This window comes from Salvelinus fontinalis, chromosome 7 (genome assembly GCF_029448725.1).
Source record: "Salvelinus fontinalis isolate EN_2023a chromosome 7, ASM2944872v1, whole genome shotgun sequence".
NCBI lineage: Eukaryota > Metazoa > Chordata > Actinopteri > Salmoniformes > Salmonidae > Salvelinus > Salvelinus fontinalis.
The window spans coordinates 29,378,323-29,398,023 of NC_074671.1; the positions used below are offsets into that span (position 1 = coordinate 29,378,323).

Genomic DNA, 19,701 nt, shown 5'->3' on the forward strand with positions numbered 1-19,701 from the left:
TAAACAAAAGTTACCAAAAAAGACATGTATTTCAACTGTTTTTCAAAACATTCATGAGATTATTTGAATAGTGAAATTATTTCAAATGCCTATCCGTGTTTTATCTTAAAATGGGATGGAATTTTGTGATGAATCAACACATTGCTTTTGTCATGCTTTCTGAGGTCCAACTGGCTGCACAAACACTCAAACCAGACACTAAGATTGCCCCAAATAAGCAGTGCACTAGAAAGCTTTGAAATCAAGTAGCCGAGTTGGCGACTACTTAGCCTGGGTGCCAGTCTGTTTCTGCTTTCTTGCCAACTCCTTATGGAATTGCCGTGTTTGGCATGACAATGAGTGACAAGGAGTTGGAAAAGTAAGATAACACAAACAGATCTGGGACCAGGCTAGTCACTGCTAGCTAGGGTTTTTGCAATGATGTATAAATTGACAGCGATTGCTAATAAAAACATGACACACAATTGACAAAGAGGAAACAAGGCCTGGAAAAACCAACATGAGCCAATTTAGTACAAATCTGCTCCTCGTTCACTCAGCCTATCCCCATCACACAGAACTACCCTACGTCTTGACCTCTTTCTCCCCTCTCTATCCATATGAAATCCTGCGACTAGTGAGGACCGGCCGCCTGACAACTTGCCCGCTCGACTCCATCCCCTCATCCCTTCTCCAGACCATCTCTAGAGACCTTCTCCCATTCCTCACTTCCCTCATCCCTGATCACTGGCTGCTTCCCGTCTGACATCAAAATGGTCCGAGTCGCTCCTCTCCTCAAGAAACCAACACTAGACTCGTCTGACGTCAAAAACTACAGACCAGTATCCCTTCTTTATTATCTTTCCAAAACACTTGATTGTGCTGTCTCTGACCAACTCTCTCGCTATCTCGCTCATAACAATCTTTTTGACCCTAACCAGTCAGGCTTCAAGATGGGTCACTCAACCGAGAGTGCTCTTCTCTGTGTCACAGAGGCTCTCCGCACTGTCAAAGCTGACTCTCTCTTTCCTTTGTTCTCATCCTCCTAGATCTATCCGCTGCAGTGGACACCGTGAACCATAAGATCCTCCTCTCCACCCTTTCAGGGCTGGGCATCTCAGGCTCTGCACACCCTTGGATTGCATCCTACCTGGCAGGCCGCTCTGACCAAGTGATGTAGAGAGGATCTGTGTCTGCACCACGTACTCTCACTACTGGTGTCCCCCAGGGCTTGGTTCTAGGCCCTCTCCTCTTCTCTCTATACACCAAGTCATTCCGCTCCATCATATCCTCACATGGTCTTGCCTATCATTGCTATACAGATGGCACTTAACAACTTTCTCCAGGTGGCGACACGCATCTCTGCCTGCCTGGCAGATATCTCAGCTTGGATGTCGGCCCACCACCTCAAGCTCAACCTCGACAAGACTGAGCTGCTCTTCCTCCCAGGGAAGGCCTGCCCACTCCAAGACCTCTCCGTCACGGTTGACAACTCCACAGTGTCCCCCTCCCAGAGTGCAAAGAACATTGGCGTGACCCTGGACAACACCCTGTCGTTCTCTGCAAACATCAAAGCAGTGACTCGCTCCTGCAGGTTCATGCTCTACAACACTCTTAGAGTACGACCCTACCTCACACAGGACGCGGCTCAGGTCCTAATCCAGGCATTTGTCTTCTCCCGTCTGGACTACTGCAACTCACTGTTGGCTGGGCTCCCCGCTTGTGCCGTCAAACCCCTACAACTTACCCAGAACGCTGCAGCCCGCCTGGTGTTCAACCTTCCAAAGTTCTCCCATATCACCCCGCTCCCCCACACACTCCACTGGCTTCCAGTTGAAGCTCGCATCCACTACAACACCATAGTACTTGCCTACAGAGCAACAAGAGGAACTGCCCCTCCCTACCTTCAGGCTATGCTCAAACCCTACATCCCAACCCGAGAACTCCGCTCTGCCACCTCTGGTCTTTTGGCTCTCTCACCCCTACGGGAGGGCAGCTCCCGCTCAGCCCAGTCCAAGCTCTTCTCAGTCCTGGCACCCCATGGTGGAACCAGCTTCCTGCTGAAGATAAGAAAGCAAAGTCCCGGCCCATCTTCAGAAAACATCTGAAACCATACCTCTTCAAAAAGGTATCTTAAATAATCCCCCCGTGATATGTGGTTGTCACACCTAGCTATCTTCCGATGAATTCACTAACTGTAAGTCGCTCTGCATAAGAGCGTCTACTAAATGACTCAAATGTAAATGTAAAATAGATTACATCAAAAGCGTGTCTCTGCCTGCCACAGAATTACTGTCTTCCTAATGCCCACATTGATTTCTTCCCATGTCTAGGTGAAGGGGCAAGGTAGGTTTAACCTAATCAGTCACTCCAACAAGCAGGATTGATCTGGCTTCCGACAGACACCAAATTGTTTCTGCCTGCTTGAGACACATGACAAAGGCTTCGGCTTAACGGCTTGTTCTGCCTTTCACATGGATGTCAGTGGAAAACAACACATGGATATCGGATGTAATTGATGACAGAAAATGTCTTCCTTTGGCTAGTATTTCAACCTCGGGAGCCCTGCTTACCTAGTCTGTCTCTGAAAGCAATCAAACCACTGTCTGATAAGGTCTGAGGAGTAATATTCGCCAACTAACTCCTAAGGATATAAAACCAATATACTTAACATTGCCTATAGCTTGTTCTGCTTAGGACAGAAACAAACTCTTATAAGCATTTGGTTCACCATGAGTAAAGACAACAATAATACCATGTGCTGGAATAGAAAGATGTGTGTCCAGCCAGACTAACCTTTCCCCTATTGACTTCTTTATTGAACATCTAAATGCACTCAGTATGCTGCCAGCCTGGACACACCTAGGGCTGCAGAATGGTGCAACAGGAATTCTAAACAATGTGACTCCGTGGATAGCAATGTGACTCTAAACAATGTGACTCAGTGGATAGTACTGAGCACTTACTCAAAACAGTCCAGTTTTTTTATTGTATCAATGAGCTCATTGTCCTATAATTTATGATTCAGCTCGAGCTCATAAAAAAAAATCACACAATAGAACAAAAGCACTCATCATGTAGCTTGATAAGTGTTCTGTATTATAACCATGTAATAGGCCAATCATCATTCATACATATTAGAGAAGCAGTCAACAGTAAAGGTAATAGCGTGATTCCATGGAAAGGTCAACCTGAGCATGTACAGATAAAGTTAGTCATTTCCAAATGAAATCACGTTCTTAAGGTTTACACACTGTATGTGTGCCATTTAGAGGTTGAATGTAAAAGACAAAAGAATTAAGTTGATTGGGTAGGTGTCGTTTTGTGTCAAGAACTGCAACGCTGCTGGGTTTTTCACACTCAACAGTTTCCCTTGTGTATCAAGAACGGTCCACCACCCAAAGGACATCCAGCCAACTTGACACAACTGTGGGAGGCATTGGAGTCAACACTGGCCAGCATCCTTGTGGAACACTTTCAACACCTTGTAGAGTCCATGCCCCGACGAATTGAGGCTGTTCTAAGCGCAAAGGGGGAGGGGGGGTACAACTCAATATTAGGAAGGTGTTCCTAATGTTTGGTATACTCAGTGTATGTTGGAGTTCAGGCTTTATTTGACAAGTTTAATTAGGAAATTGCATTAATTTGGACAATTACAGAGTGGGAGGCCAAGTCTCAAAAAAGGTGTATCAGACAACCAAATTTCATGGCTTTTAGAAAGCTGTTCCACGGTGTTAGATATGACGGTGAGATGTTATGAAGCAATTGAAGGGTCTTGAGTTTTGTTTGCGTGTTCTGCTATCTTGTAAAGAATGGGGGTGACTGGGACAGGCAATGTAACATCCATAATGTTTTTTAGGAAAGGTTTTTGTAAAACAAATCACCTTACATGTTACACCTTAAACCTCACCGTGCACCTTATTTTTCTGGATTATGTGTGTATATTGTTTTGAGTTTGTATTGATCGGTATTACTGCACTGTCGGAGCTAGAAACACAAGCTGCACCTGCGAAAACATCTGCAAATCTATGAACGCGACCAATAAACTTTTATTTGATTTTACATTGGATCATCTTGAAACTTCCTCTGTAAAGCCAACTTTCAGCAAGGTTTTATATGGTCTATACTTGGTTTCTCTCTTTTCATTGTCAGTATCCTTGTTCAGCGTTATGATATGCGTAACATCCATAAAGGCTGTGGATGTGATGGATTTTGATGTATCGTGACTTAGCTTCAGCAGCTTGCGCATCGACAGAATTTTGTTCTGAGAAGTATTCTTCAGACTTTTCCTGAAGCAATTGTTGATATCTCTAAAATCATGTGTTCTAGCTAAGATTCTCCTGGAAAATATATGCTGAAATGCATGTGTCATACATGGCAGTACTGTTTTTTAGATAGAAAGATGAGAAGAGTATTTATCAACTATCTGTGAATAGATGGTGTTTATTAAGTCACACGCACAGGGTCGCAGATGTAGTTGCAGTGTATGGTGAAATACAGTGCAGGTGTGAATGAAACATTAATACAAAATGAAATAATAATATATACATATTTACAACTGTGAATGATAAATAGTCCTGGAGTGTATATTGTAAATGAAAAGCCTCCCAAAATATACTGATTTCATTCAGTGTCCAGAAAAGTGGATTGGCAATAAAAGGACATGTATAGTCTAATTTACATATTTTGTTACAATATTTCAGAAAAATGTTGATACAAAAACATCTCATATTTGTGTCTACATTCAACTGATAAAGGTTATTTGTTATATACACTACCACAAAAGTTTTAGAACACATTCAAGGGTTTATCTTTATTTTTAAAATGTTCTACATTGTAGAATAATAGTGAAGACATCAAAACTATGAATTAACACATATGGAATCATGTAGTATCCAAAAAAGTGTTAAACAAATCAACATATGTTTGAGATTCTTCAAATAGCCACCCTTTGCCTTGATGACAGCTTCGCACAGACTTACAAACTCACAGACTTTTGCTAATATGTTCAGTCTCCCCAAAAAGCTTGTCCATTTCATGTACAATCCATATCTTTATTTCGCATACATGCCAATATTTAGAAGTTCAGTTTTTGGGGGTACTATAGACACACACATCTATTTTTAGTTTTTCTATTCTGTGAGACATTAAAATTGTGATTTTGCATGCAAATGTAATGTCCATAACGCTGGAATCGCCCAGTAAAAGGTGAGATGCTACATGCTACACATGAATGAAAGTCTCATTCATGAATTGTTGCATCCTATCGATGTGCCCTCCCTCTCCTCTCCTAGAAGCATTAGTACCATTTTGAAATGAGAACATCGTAAGAGTGTCACTGGCGGGTTTATGGTAATGTATGACAGACAAAGTGACCCAGAAACCAGCAAACACACTGATGTGTAATCAATGCGTGGAAAAACACTGGGAGCGACGGTGGGAGGTGGTGTGTGTATGTGAGTGTTGTTGGCCAACCGTGTCTGTCATGTGAAGTACGCTGTGTTGGAGAGAGATAGGAGGGAGGTCAGGCAGTTGTGGGAAGCACGGTGGAAGCTACGGGTGTTCCACAGAGATAACCTTCAGTTTCAATGCTGAAGCCTTATCTTCTCTAGAACTATTAGAAGCGGCACTTGCTACTCACTAGGCAGGGCCATTCTGTTCTGATGCAGTTGTTGATGATGGAGTTGGTTTTTCTAACTGTCTTCCAGACAGGTCTGATGAACTACATTGTATTGTATTAACCATATTGGGCACACCATTGTGGTCAGCATTGCCTCTGTGTTGCCCTTATCATTAGTGAGGCAGATTGTATCTGCAATGTGGCTAAATATCATATTCATACAATTTTATTACTGTATAATACAGCAAGTGCAATTTCTTAATAGTCTAAAAATCATAGATCCAACACAGATAATTTGGAAAAATATAATAATTGTCAAACCATTGCCAGTATAAGCTCTTAATGATATGAGGGCTCGGTTCAATAAGTAGTCCATCACTCCACAATAATTGTGTGTTCCATGCTATTAATTTGATAAGGGCCCACGCCCTTTTCTGTTAAAGAATAGAACTGAGGGGCGGTTTAAAGACTACTGTAGGGGTTGCACCTGCTGCTGCTACAACAATACAGACATCCAGGCACCACCATCCAACCCCCAATAATAGGTTATTAGATACATTACGACGGATAGGCCTAGCAGACGTCTCATGTTCCATACGGACTGATGTTTTTTTCTTGTCTCTTTAGCTGTTCATATGTGTAGCCTACAAGGCAGCAATGGAAATGCCTACAAGGCAGCAATGGAAATGCCTGCAGCAGTTGATTCACCGGCGTAACCAAATAGATAAACCAACCTGCTCCTTTCGCTTTTGCCAGCGACCGCATGGGCTTTCTTCGAGGATTTCACTCTCATCTTCACTCTCCTCCTCCTTCCCCTCGGACCCTGAATTCCTCTCCGGGACGGACATAGTCATTGTATTCCGTGTTTTATGTTATTCCCCGTTGGTTTCACTCGAATGTAGCGCAGACGTCGCGCGCGACTAAAGGTTTCACAAAACACCTTAGAAATGTACGCCGTATAAAGTTCAAATAAAAAGCTTCAATAAATTATGTAATATTCATGTTATTATGTTAAACAAGGAAAAAGGTTCCAGTCTAGTGCGCGCACTCAACTGTATGCAAAATAGATTGCGAAATGTTGCCCCTACTATCCGTATTCACAGATGAAGAGCAAAACCACTCGTATAGATAAAGCCTGTATGGGAAAGACGAAGTTGTTTTCCGATGCCTCCCTTTGTTTCGTTATTTACTTTTACCATTTACGGTGTGAAATATTTGTTTTTTACATATTTCACCACCATGCGTCATGTCGGTGTTGTTGGTTCAGTTGCTTCACCTATGTGAAGCTAGACACTAACGATTAGCCACAAAAGTGCAATTGTCGGTTTGTCTTCAAAATAAAAGTCTCTCATTGAAAGTGCTGCAAACGGATATAAATCAGTCTACTCAGTGACACCCACACAGAACACAACCGTGAAGAGCTTACACAAATATTAGCGTCATAGCTCTTATTGTGGAACTTTAACTATGCGGAATCAACTCACTATCCAGGCTATTGGACCCTGAACATCTACCCCCAAGTCATACAACTGCTAAATAGTTAGTCCAGCTCGCTGTTTGGTTAACTGCGCATTGACCCACCTTTGCACTCTCTTTAGACTCATCACATTGCAGTGCATTCGGGAAAGTATTCAGACCCCTTCACTTTTTCCATATTTTGTTATGTTAAAATTGATTAAATAGTTTCCGCCCTCATCAATCTACACACAATACCCCATAATGACAAAGCAAAAACAGTACAGCACATGTATTATTATTTTTTACCCGGAAATATCACATTTACATAACTATTCAGACCCTTTACTCAGTACTTTGTTGAAGCACCTTCTGCAGCAATTACCGCCTCAAGTCTTCTTGGGTATGATGCTACAAACTTGGCACACCTGTATTTTGAGAGTTTCTCCCATTCTTCTCTGCAGATCCTCTCAAGCTCTGTCAGGTTGGATGGGGAGCGTTGCTACACAGCTATTCTCAGGTCTCTCCAGAGATGTTCGATCGGGTTCAAGTCCAGGCTCTGGCTAGGCCACTCAAGGATATTCAGAGACTTGTCCTGAAACCATTTACATTTACATTTAAGTAATTTAGCAGACGCTCTTATCCAGAGCGACATACAAATTAAACCACTATTGTGTTGTCTTGGCTGTGTGCATAGGTTCATTGTCCTGTTGGAAGGTGAACTTTCGCCCCAGTCTGAGGTCCTGAGCGCTCTGGAGCAGGTTTTCATCAAGGATCTCTCTGTACTTTGCTCTGTTCATCTTTGACTCGATCCTGACTAGTTTCCCAGTCCCTGCCGCTGAAAAACATCCCCACTGCATGATGCTGGCACCACCATGCTTCACCGTAGGGATGGTGCCAGGTTTCCTCCAGACGTGACACTTTGCACTCTCATTTTACCAAGATGGCGTAGCAGTGGGGATGTCTGTTTTGATTATCTTGTCCCTTGTATATATCGTTTTAATTCGAATATATTCTATATATATATTTGTATTATTTTTTAAATCGCATTTTCCATATACGGACTGAACATACTCTCTTGCAACCCGCCTCACCCAATGTGGTAAGGATCTGCTATTTTTACACTTTTGAACAGGAACCCCGTTCAGAAGATAGCCAGCTAACTAGATACTAGCTAGTAGTCAGTTAGCCACTGCTAGTGGTCATCACCGTTAACCCGGACTACCAACCTCAGCCCAGGCAACTCCTGCCAGCCTGCACAGCGCGATATCTACCCAGAGCATGTCAAACTGCTTTTCTCTACCACATCCCCGGATTCCTACCGCAAGCTCTGAACCTTTACTCCGGATCATCACAGCTAGCTAGCTGCTATCCGAGTGGCTACTTCTGTCTAACGTCTCTGTCCCGAAGCAAGCACCAGTTAGCCTGGAGCTAGCCTCGAACTAGGCCCATCTCCCGGCTAGCCGAAGAGATTCCATCAAGCTATCCCTGGGCTTCAATTACCTCTTTTGCCAATTGACCTGGACCCTTTGCTGCGGACACGGAGCCCAACCGATCCATCACGACTGGTCTACCGACGTAACCGTCCGAGGGGGTTTCTGTCCCGAAGCAAGCACCAGTTAGCCTTGAGCTAGCCTTGAGTTCTTCTCCCGGCTAGCCGAAGAATTCCATCAGATAATTCCTGGGCTTCAATACCTCTTCTGCAAATTGGCCTGGACCCTTTGCTGCTGACACGGAGCCCCGCCGATGCATCACGACTGGTCTGCCTACGTAACCGTCTGAGGGGGTTTCAACAGACTCTCCCATTGCAACGTTCCCCTGAGGCCCATCTGCTAGCCTGCTGCTAGCCCCAGCCTACTAGCTGTCTGAATCGCCGTGCCTCCAGCTCACCTAACTACTCACTGGACTATGATCAGTCGGCTACACATGCTTCTCCTTATTGTCAATATGCCTTGTCTATTGCTGTTTTGGTTAGTCATTTTTTTATTATTTCACTGTAGAGCCTCCAGCCCTGCTCAATATGCCTTAGCTAGCCCTTATGTTCCACCCCCCACACATGCAGTGACTGCACCTGGCTTAAATGGTGCCTCAAGAGACAAAACCTCTCTCATCGTCACTCAATGCCTAGGCTTACCTCCACTGTACTCACATCCTACCATACCCTTGTCTGTACATTATGCCTTGAATCTATTATTCCGCACCAAGAAACCTGCTCCTTTACCCCTTCTGTTCCGAACGCACTAGACGACCAAATCTTTTAGCCGTACTCTTATCCTACTCCTCCTTTGTTCCTCTGGTGATGTAGAGGTTAACCCAGGCCCTGCAGCCCCCAGCATTACTCCCATTCCCCAGGCGCTCTCATTTGCTGACTTCTGTAACCGTAAAAGCATTGGTTTCAAGCATGTTAACATTAGAAGCCTCCTCCCAAAGTTTGTTTTATTCACTGCTTTAGCACAGTCTGCCAAGCCAAATGTCCTAGCCGTGTCTGAATTCTGGCTTAGGAAGGCCACCAAAAATCCTGAAATTTCCATCCCTAACTATAACATTTTCCGACAAGATAGAACTGCCAAAGGGGGCGTAGTTGCAATCTACTGCAGAGATAGCTTGCAGAGTTCTGTCATACTACCCAAGTCTGTGCCCAAATAATTTAAGCTTCACCTTTTAAAAATCCACCTTTTGAGAAATAAGTCTCTCACCGTTGCCGCTTGTTATAGACACTCCTCGGCCCCCAGCTGTGCCCTGGACACCATATGTGAATTGATCGCCTTCCAGCTATCTTCAGAGTTTGTACTGTTAGGTGACCTAAACTGGGACATGCTTAACACCCCGGCCGTCCTACAATCTAAGCTAGATGCCCTCAATCTCACACAAATCATCAAGGAACCTACCAGGTACAACCCTAAATCCGTAACCATGGGCACCCTCTTAGATATCATCCTGACCAACCTGCCCTCTAAATACATCTCTGCTGTCTTCAACCAGGTTCTCAGCGATCACTACCTCATTGCTTGCGTGTGTATTGGGTCCGCGGTCAAACTACCACCCCTCATCACTGTCAAGTGCTCCCTAAAACACTTCAGCGAGCAGGCCTTTCTAATCGACCTGGTCCGGGTAGAGGATGCCTTGTTGCTCTTCAAAAGTGCTTTCCTCTCCATCTTAAATAAGCATGCCCTATTCAAAAAATGTAGAACTAAGAACAGATATAGCCCTTGGTTCACCCCAGACTTGACTGCCCTTGACCAGCACAAAAACATCCTGTGGCGTTCTGCATTAGCATCGAATAGCCCCCGCGATATGCAACTTTTCAGGGAAGTCAGGAACCAATATACTCAGTCAGTTAGCAAAGCAAAGGCTATCTTTTTCAAACAGAAAATTGCATCCTGTAGCACTAATTCCAAAGAGCTTGCGGTTTTGGGACACTGTAAAGTCCATGAAGAATAAAACCACTTCCTCCCAGCTGCCCACTGCACTGAGGATAGAAAACACTGTCACCACCAATAAATTTACGATAATCAATCATTTCAATAAGCATTTTTCCACGGCTGGCCATGCTTTCGACCTGGCTACCCCTACCCTCGCCAACATCTCAGCACCCCCTGCAGCAACTTGCCCAAACCCACCCCACTTCTCCTTCACCCAAATCCAGACAGCTGATGTTCTGAAAAAACTGCAAAATCTGGATCCCTACAAATCAGCTGGGCTAGACAATCCGGACACCCTCTTTCTAAAATGATATGCTAAAATTGTTACAACCCCTATTACTAGACTATTCAACCTCTCTTTCGTATCATCTGAGATCCCCAAAGATTGGAAAGCTGCCGCGGTCATCCCCCTCGTCAAGGGGGAGACACTCTAGACCCAAACTGTAATAAACCTACAGTTGAAGTCGGAAGTTTACATTCACCTTAGCCAAATGCATTTAAACTCAGTTTATCACAAATCCTGACATTTAATTAGAGTAAAAATTCCCGGTCTTAGGTCAGTTAGGATCACCACTTTATTTTAAGAATGTGAAATGTCAGAATAATAATAGAGAGAATGATCTATTTCAGCTTTTATTTCTTTCATCACATTCCCAGTGGCTCAATTAGTACTTGGGAGCATTGCCTTTAAATTTTTTAACTTGGGTCATACGTTTTGGGTAGCCTTCCACAAGCTTCCGACAATAAGCCCATTCCTCCTGACAGAGCTGGTGTAACTGAGTCAGGTTTCTATAGGATTAAGGTCAGGGCTTTGTGATGGCCACTCCAATACCTTGACTGTTGTCCTTAAGCCATTTTGCCACAACTTTGGAAGTATGCATGGGGTCATTGTCCATTTGGAAGCTTTAACTTCCTGACTGATGTCTTGAGATGTTGCTTCAATATATCCACAATTTTCCTCCTCATGATGCCATCTATTTTGTGAAGTGCACCAGCCCCTCCTGCAGCAAAGAAGCCCCACAACATGATACTGCCACCCCCGTGCTTCACGGTTGGGATGGTGTTCTTCAGCTTGCACGCCTGTTTCATCAGACCAGAGAACATTTCTCCAAAAAGTACGATCTTTGTCCCCATGTGCAGTTGCAAACCGTAGTCTGGCTTTTTAATGCCGGTTTTGGAGCAGTGGCTTCTTCCTTGCTGAGCGGCCTTTCAGGTTATGTTGATATAGGACTCGTTTTACTGTGGATATTGATACTTTTGTACCTGTTTTCTTCAGCATCTTCACAAGGTCCTTTGCTGTTGTTCTGGGATTGATTTGCACTTTTCGCACCAAAGTACGTTCATCTCTAGGAGATAGAACGCGTCTTCTTTCTGAGCGGTATGACGGCTGCGTGGTCCTGTGGTGTTTATATTTGCGTACTATTGTTTCTACAGATGAACGTGGTACCTTCAGGCGTTTGTACGCCATACAACACTCCTTCCGTGGCCTCCAACTGCTTTTAAATGCTAGTGAAACTAAATGCATGCTCTTCAACCGATTGCTGCCCGCACCCTCCCGCCCGAATAGCATCCCTACTCTGGACGGTTCTGACCTAGAATATGTGGACAACTACAAATACCTAGGTGTCTGGTTAGACTGTAAACTCTCCGTCCAGACTCACATTAAGCATCTCCAATCCAAAACTAAATCTAGAATCCGCTTCCTATTTTGCAACAAAGCATCCTTCACTCATGCTGCCAAACTTATCCTCGTAAAACTGACTATCCTACTGATCCTTGACTTCGGCGATGTCATTTACAAAATATCCTCCAACACTCTACTCAACAAACTGGATGTAGTCTATCACAGTGCCATCCGTTTTTATCACCAAAGCCCCATATACTACCCACCACTGCGACCTGTATGCTCTCGTTGGCTGGCCCTCACTACATATCCGTCGCCAGACCCACTGGCTCCAGGTCATCTATAAGTCTTTGCTAGGTAAAGCCCCGCCTTATCTCAGTTTTCTGGTCACCATAGCAACACCCACCCGTAGCAGGCGCTCCAGCAGGTATATTGCACTGGTCCCCAAAGCCAACACTTCCTTTGGCCGCCTTTCCTTCCAGTTCTCTGCTGCCAATGACTGGAACGAATTGCAAAAATCTCTGAAGCTGGAGTCTTATATCTCCCTCTCTAACTTTAAGCATCAGCTGTCTGAGCAGCTTACCGATCACTGTACCTGTACACAGCCAATCTGTAAATAGCACACCCGACTACCTCATCCCCATATTATGACTTACTCTCTTGCTCTTTCGCACACAGTATCTCTACTTGCACATCATCATCTTCACATCTATCACTCCAGTATTAATGCTAAATTGTCATTATTTTCACCTGTAGGGCCTATTTATTACCTACCTCCCTACTCTTCTACATTTGAACACACTGTACATATTTTTATTTTCTTTTGTGTTATTGACTGTATGTTTGTTAATGTGTAACTCTGTGTTGTTGTTTTTGTCACACTGCTTTGCTTTATCTTGGCCAGGTCGCAGTTGTAAATGAGAACTTGTTCTCAACTGGCCTACCTGGTTAAATAAAGTTGAAATAAAAAAATAAAAACAATTCAGGCCAAAGAGTTCAATCTTGGTTTCATCAGACCAGAGAATCTTGTTTCTCATGGTCTTAGAGTCTTTATGTGCCTTTTGGCAAGCTCCAAGCAGGCTGTCATGTGCCTTTTACTGAGCAATGGCTCTGTCTGGCCACTCTACCATAAAGGCCTGATTGGTGGAGTGCTGCAGAGATGATTGTCCTTCTGGAAGGTTCTCCCATCTCCACAAAGGAACTCTAGAGCTCTGTCAGAGTGACCATCGGGTTCTTGGTCACCTCCCTGACCATGGCCCTTCTCCCCCGATTGCTCAGTTTGGCTGGGCGGCCAGCTGTAGTAAGAGTCTTGGTGGTTCCAAACTTCTTCCATTTATGAATGATGTAGGCCACCGTGTTCTTGGGGACCTTCAAAGCTGCAAAATTGTATTTGTACCCTTCCCCAGATCTTTGCCTCGACACAACCCTGTCTCAAAGCTCTACAGACAATTCCTTAAACCTCATGGCTTGGTCAACCTCATGCACTGTCAACTGTGGGACCTTATGTAGACAGGTGTGTGCCTTTCCAAATCATGTCCAATCAATTGAATTTACGACAGGTGGACTCCAATCAAGTTGTAGAAACATCTCAAGGATTATCAATGGAAACAGGATGTAGCTGGGCTCAATTTTTGAGTCTCATCGCAAAGGGTTTGAATACCTATGTAAATAAGGTATTTCTGTTTTTTAATTAGCAAGAACTTTGAAAAACCTGTTTTCGCTTTGTCATTATGGGGTATTGTGTGTAAACTGCTGAAGTTTTTTTTATTTAATCAATTTTCGAATAAGGCTGTAACATAACAAAATGTGGAAAAGCTCAAGGGGTCTGAATACTTTCCAAAGGCACTATATGCTGCTGCTACTGTTAATTATCTATTCCGTTGCCTAGGCACTTTACCCCTCCCTATACTGTATGTATATACACCTCAATTACCTCGTACCCCTGCACATCAACTAAATACTGGTCCCACGTGTATATAGCCAAGTTATCGTTACTCATTTTGTATTTATTCCTTGCATTATTATCTTACTATTATTGTTATGTCTCTCTCTGAATTGTTGGAAGGGCATGTAAGTAAGCAATTCACTGTTAGTCTACACCTGTGACAAATACAATTTGATTGGATGTTTTTTAGATTGAATATTGTGCACATTGACATTCATGTTGCAATGTACAGCCTTACCTATGGATTGTGGATCCATATACTGGGGTATTAGTCAGCTCCGTGACACCCACAGAACACAACTGTCAAGAGTTCCCACAAGTATTAGCATTGTAGCTCTTATTGCAGGACTTTGACTATGGGAAATCACCTTCCCAGTTAGCCTATTGTGCGTTTGTACAGTCTTACCTATGGATTGTGGATACATGAAATTGGGTATCAGCCTACTCATTGTCAACCAAAGAACACAACTATGTAGAGTTAGGTGTTATCCAACAATTATTTAGGGCAAATATAATATGACTCCATTATTTGTAGCCGTTCAATGAAGGACTTTTATTTGGAAATTAAACCGACAAATTGCACATAGTGGCTAATCGTTATTGTGGCTAGCTTCACATAGGTATCTGCTTCAACCATACATTGTGAACCTAACAGCAATATCACATATACATAATTTTTTAAATATAAGTCCCCCTGTAAAACCTTTTTACTTAACCGTTACAGAACGTTTGTCTGATTTAAAATCAGAAAAATTATAGTTTAAAGTTACTTAAACATACATTTATCAAAAAATTCAAACAATATTACATTTACAAAATTTAGCAGAGCTCTTATCCAGAGTGATTTACAAGAGCAATTAAGATTAAGTGCCTTGCTCAAGGGCACATTGACAGATTTTCACCTAGTCGGCTCGGGGATTCAAAATAGCGACCTTTCGGTTAGCTCGCCCAATGCTCTTACTTGCTAACTGCATATTATTGAAATCAAAGATCGATTTACTGTTCTTTTTTTTTTACTATTATGATGATGTTTTTTGTTATAGTCCCGTGTAAAAAAAAAACAACAACAACACAATAATGGAAGTATTAGTGTTTTTTTTAACTGCTGTCAACTCGTAACAGAACAGGATTTAATCATATTTTGAAGAGATCATTTTCAAATTGGCCCTGTCAATGGGTAACAATGTCCCCTGAACCCCCCTGTCTTAGACCCTAGTATTTATGCTACATTAGCCTATATTCTGGGGGGCCTTGGGTCAGTCTGTCTTATCTGGTGTACTGTTTGATCTTAGGAACGCTCTCTCTAATTCCCCTCTATCTCTCTTTCTCCACTCCTGGAGGACCTGAACCCTAGGACCAAGCCTCAGTACTACCTGGGCTGACGACTCCTGGTTGTCCCTGTACCCAGTCCACCCGGTTGTGCTGGCGATCCAGTTCTGAATGCAGCCTTGGACCTCTGACCTGATTAACCGGTCGTGCTACTTTGTCCCGAACCAGCTGTTTTGGTTTTGACTCTGACTCTGACACTCTCTGACTCTCTCTCTAAACCTCTCTCTCTACCTCTGAATGCCTGGCTATGAATAGCCAACTGACATTGATTCCTTTATAGTCACCATGGTTACTACTTGACCCTGCTGGTCATCTATGAATGTTTGAAAGTCTTGAATAACGTATTTATTAGGATCCCCATTAGGATCCCCACAAGGCAGCAGCAACTCTTCCTGGGTCCAAACAGGAATATAACAATACATCATAGGCCTCCCGAGTGGCGCAGTGGTCTAAGGCACTGCATCGCAGTGTTGCGGCATCACTACTATCTGGGGTTCAATCCCAGGCTATGTCACAACCGACCGTGACCAATAGGGCGATTCACAATTGGTCCAGCGTTGTCCGGGTTATGGGAGGGTTTGGCCGGGTGAGCGTAACTTGGCTCATCATGTTCTAGCGACTCCTTGTGGTGGGCGGGCGCCTGCAAGCTGACTCAGATCGTCAGTTGAACGGTGTTTCCTCTGACACATTGGTGCAGCTGGCTTCAGGGTTAAGCGAGCGGGTGTTAAGAAGCGTGGCTTGGTGGGTCATGTTTCGGAGGACAGATAGCTTCTCCCGAGCCCGTTGGGGAGTTGCAGCGATGAGACAAGATTGTAATCACGAAAATGCAGATAAAGGGGTTAAAAATATTGGTTAAAATTACAACAACAAAAAAACAATAGTAATCTCAGCAAAAAAAGAAACGTCCCTTTTTCAGGACCCTGTCGTTCAAAGATAATTCCTAAAAATCCAAATAACTTCATATATCTTCATTGTAAAGGGTTAAAAGACTGTTTCCCATGCTTGTTCAATGAACCATAAACAATTAAAGAACATGCACCTGTGGAACGGTCATTAAGACACTAACAGCTTACAGATGGTAGGCAATTAAGATCACAGTTATGAAAATGTAGGACACTTTCTAATGACTCCTTTCTACTGACTCTGAAAAACACCAAAAGAAAGATGCCCAGGGTCCCTGCTCATCTGCGTGAATGTGCCTTAGGCATGCTGCAAGGAGGCATGAGGACTGCAGATGTGGCCAGGGCAATAAATTGCAATGTCTGTACTGTGAGACGCCTAAGACAGCGCTACAAGGAGACAGGATGGACAGCTGATCATCCTTGCAGTGGCAGACCACGTGTAACAATACCTCCGAACATCACACCTGCGGGACAGGTACAGGATGGCAACAACTGTTCGAGTTACACCAGGAATGCACAATCCCTCCATCAGTGCTCAGACTGTCCGCAATAGGCTGAGAGAGGCTGGACTGAGGGCTTATATACCTGTTGTAAGGCAGGTCCTCACCACACATCACCGGCAACAACGTCGCTTATGGGCACAAACCCACCATCGCTGGACCAGACAGGACTGGCAAAAAGTGCTCTTCACTGATGAGTCGCGTTTTTTTCTCACCAGGGGTGATGGTCGGATTGGCATTTATCGTCGAAGGAACGAGCGTTACACCGAGGCCTGTACTCTGGAGCGGGATCGATTTGGAGGGTCTGTCATGGTCTGGGGGTGATCTCAACGCTGTGCGTTACAGGGAAGACATCCTCCTCCCTCATGTGGTACCCTTCCTGCAGGCTCATCCTGACATGACCCTCCAGCAGGACAATGCCACCAGCCATACTGCTCGTTCTGTGCATGATTTCCTGCAAGACAGGAATGTCAGTGTTCTGCCATGGCCAGCGAAGAGCCCGGATCTGAATCCCATTGAGCACGTCTGGGACCTGTTCAATCGGAGGGTGAGGGCTAGGGCCATTCCCCCCAGAAATGTCTGGGAACTGGCAGGTGCCTTGGTGGAAGAGTGGGGTAACATCTCACAGCAAGAACTGGCAAATGCAGTCCATGAGGAGGAGATGCACTGCAGTACTTAATGCAGCTGGTGGCCACACCAAATACTGACTGTTACTTTTGATTTTGACCCCCCCGCCCTTTGTTCAGGGACACATGATTCCATTTCTGATAGTCACATGTCTGTGGAACGTGTTCAGTTTATGCCTCCGTTGTTGAATCTTGTTGTTCATACAAATATTTACACATGTTAAGTTTGCTGAAAATAAACGCAGTTGACAGTGAGAGTACGTTTCTTTTTTTGCTGAGTTTATATATCATAAATGAAACAGTACATCATACTAGGCATTGTGCATTATACTCCATTGCTTTATGGCATGCATGTTATTGATATTAGCCCTCCGTGTACATTTAAGGGCCAGCTGTAATTTCAAATCAAATTGTATTTGTAACATGCACCGAATACAACAGGTGTAGACCTTACAGCGACATGCTTAACCAGTTTTAAGAAAAAGGAAAATAAATAGTTAAGTAAAAAATAGATCAGTAAAAAATGTAAATAACAAATATGCTCTGTAAGAGACGGTGGCAGAAACAGTACGTACAAAATAAGTTACAAATAACACGAAAAAACACACACAATAGCACAATTGGTTAGGAGACAGGAAAACGGCAGCCATCTCCTCTGGCGCCATTGATAACCATGATAGTCCTTCTTTGTGGCACTTGACCATATAACTGGGCAGTTGTCCAGGTGTAACAAAACTAGGGCATGTAGGACTTGTTTTGTGGATTGTGATGTCAAGAAAGCAGAGCAGCACATTATCACGGACAGACCTCTCCCCATCTTAGCTACAGTTGCATCAATATGTTTCCACCATGTCAGTTTACAATCTAGGGTTACACTAAGCAGTTCAGGATACTCAACTTCTTTCTCAATTGCCACATTATTTATTACAAGATTTAGATGAGGTTTAGGGTTTAGCGAATGATTTGTCCCAAATAGAATGCTTTTAGTTTTTGATATACAGTATTTGGGACTAGCTTATTATTAGCCACCCTTTCTAAAACTGACTGCAGCTCTTTGTTAAGGGATGCAGGGATTTCACTTGCTGTGGTAGCTGACGTGTATAATGATGAGTCATCAGCATACATAGACACACGGGCTTTACTCAAGGCTAGTGGTAGGTTAATAGTCAAATTTGGGAAAAAGGGTCCAAAACAGCTTCCTTGAGGTATGCCAAACTCTACCTGGTTTATGTTAGAGAGGCTTCCATTAAAGAACACCCTCAGTGCAGACTTGCAGACTTGTTTACGTGCTGCTGTGCGTTTTGTTGCCAACCTTACTTTGCTACCTGACAACTTTACGGTTTTTACTTTTTAATTACCGTTTATATTTTTAGTTTTTCCCTCACTCAACTTTTTTTCATTCAACTTTTTCACTCCGGATGTTTTATCTGGACATGGTTCGTCAGGACTTCCAACAGCCGAAGCTAAGTAGTAACATTAACATGATGCCTTCTAATTGCAGTCGCTGTACTCATAATATACAGGAGAACGATCGCCTTATGGCGAGGATAGCTGTGCTGCAAACCCAGCTTCAGACGCAATCGTTAGGCAAGGGTAATTTCAGTGTAGGAAAGGATGAAACAGTGTAGTAAGTTTACAGATAGTAACGTTAGTATAAATCCCCTCGCATGGGCCCCGCAGCCGGACAACTTTCTCATGGCTTCTGGAGGAAAATGCTGTAGGAATGCTCAACCGGTGTCGCTCATTCAGCCCACAGAAACTTTCAACCGGTTCTCCCCATTAAGCAGCGAGTCGGAGTCAGAGGCCAAGCCTTCTCTGGTCTCTACTCCTCCCTTTACGGGGTCTGAGACGCCGAAGGCTCCCACCATTAGCTCTGACAAATTGAAAACCCTAGTCATTATCCGCAGTATTAGACTTAAAACGAATCATCCAGCGATCATGCACTGTTTACCAGGGGGCAGGGCTACCGACGTTAAGGCTAATCTGAAGATGGTGCTGGCTAAAGCTAAAACTGGCGAGAGTAGAGAGTATAGAGATATTGTTAACCACGTCGGCACCAACGATGTTAGGATGAAACAGTCAGAGGTCACCAAGCGCAACATAGCTTCAGCGTGTAAATCAGCTAGAAAGATGTGTCGGCATCGAGTAATTGTCTCTGGCCTAACTGGGAGTGATGAGCTCTACAGCAGAGTCTCACAACTCAATCGCTGGTTGAAAACTGTTTTCTGCCCCTCCCAAAAGATAGAATTTGTAGATAATTGGCCCTCTTTCTGGGACTCACCCACAAACAGGACGAAGC

General features: G+C 43.7%; 1 protein-coding gene across 2 annotated transcripts in view; it reads right to left on the reverse strand.

The window, feature by feature from the left end:
- The window catches only part of LOC129859356 (nuclear receptor-binding protein 2-like), a 47,252-nt gene extending 40,357 nt beyond the window's left edge, over positions 1-6,895 (reverse strand). Inside the window, exon 1 of one of the 2 annotated variants that reach the window (XM_055929033.1) lies at positions 6,334-6,895. In XM_055929033.1, the coding sequence (XP_055785008.1) occupies positions 6,334-6,453 (120 nt within the window). In that variant the 5' untranslated portion in view covers positions 6,454-6,895. Of the gene's footprint in view, positions 1-1,959; positions 2,095-6,333 lie in introns of those variants that run through there. The other variant, XM_055929034.1, reaches the window with a different exon arrangement.
- Between the last annotated feature and the right edge of the window lie 12,806 nt (positions 6,896-19,701).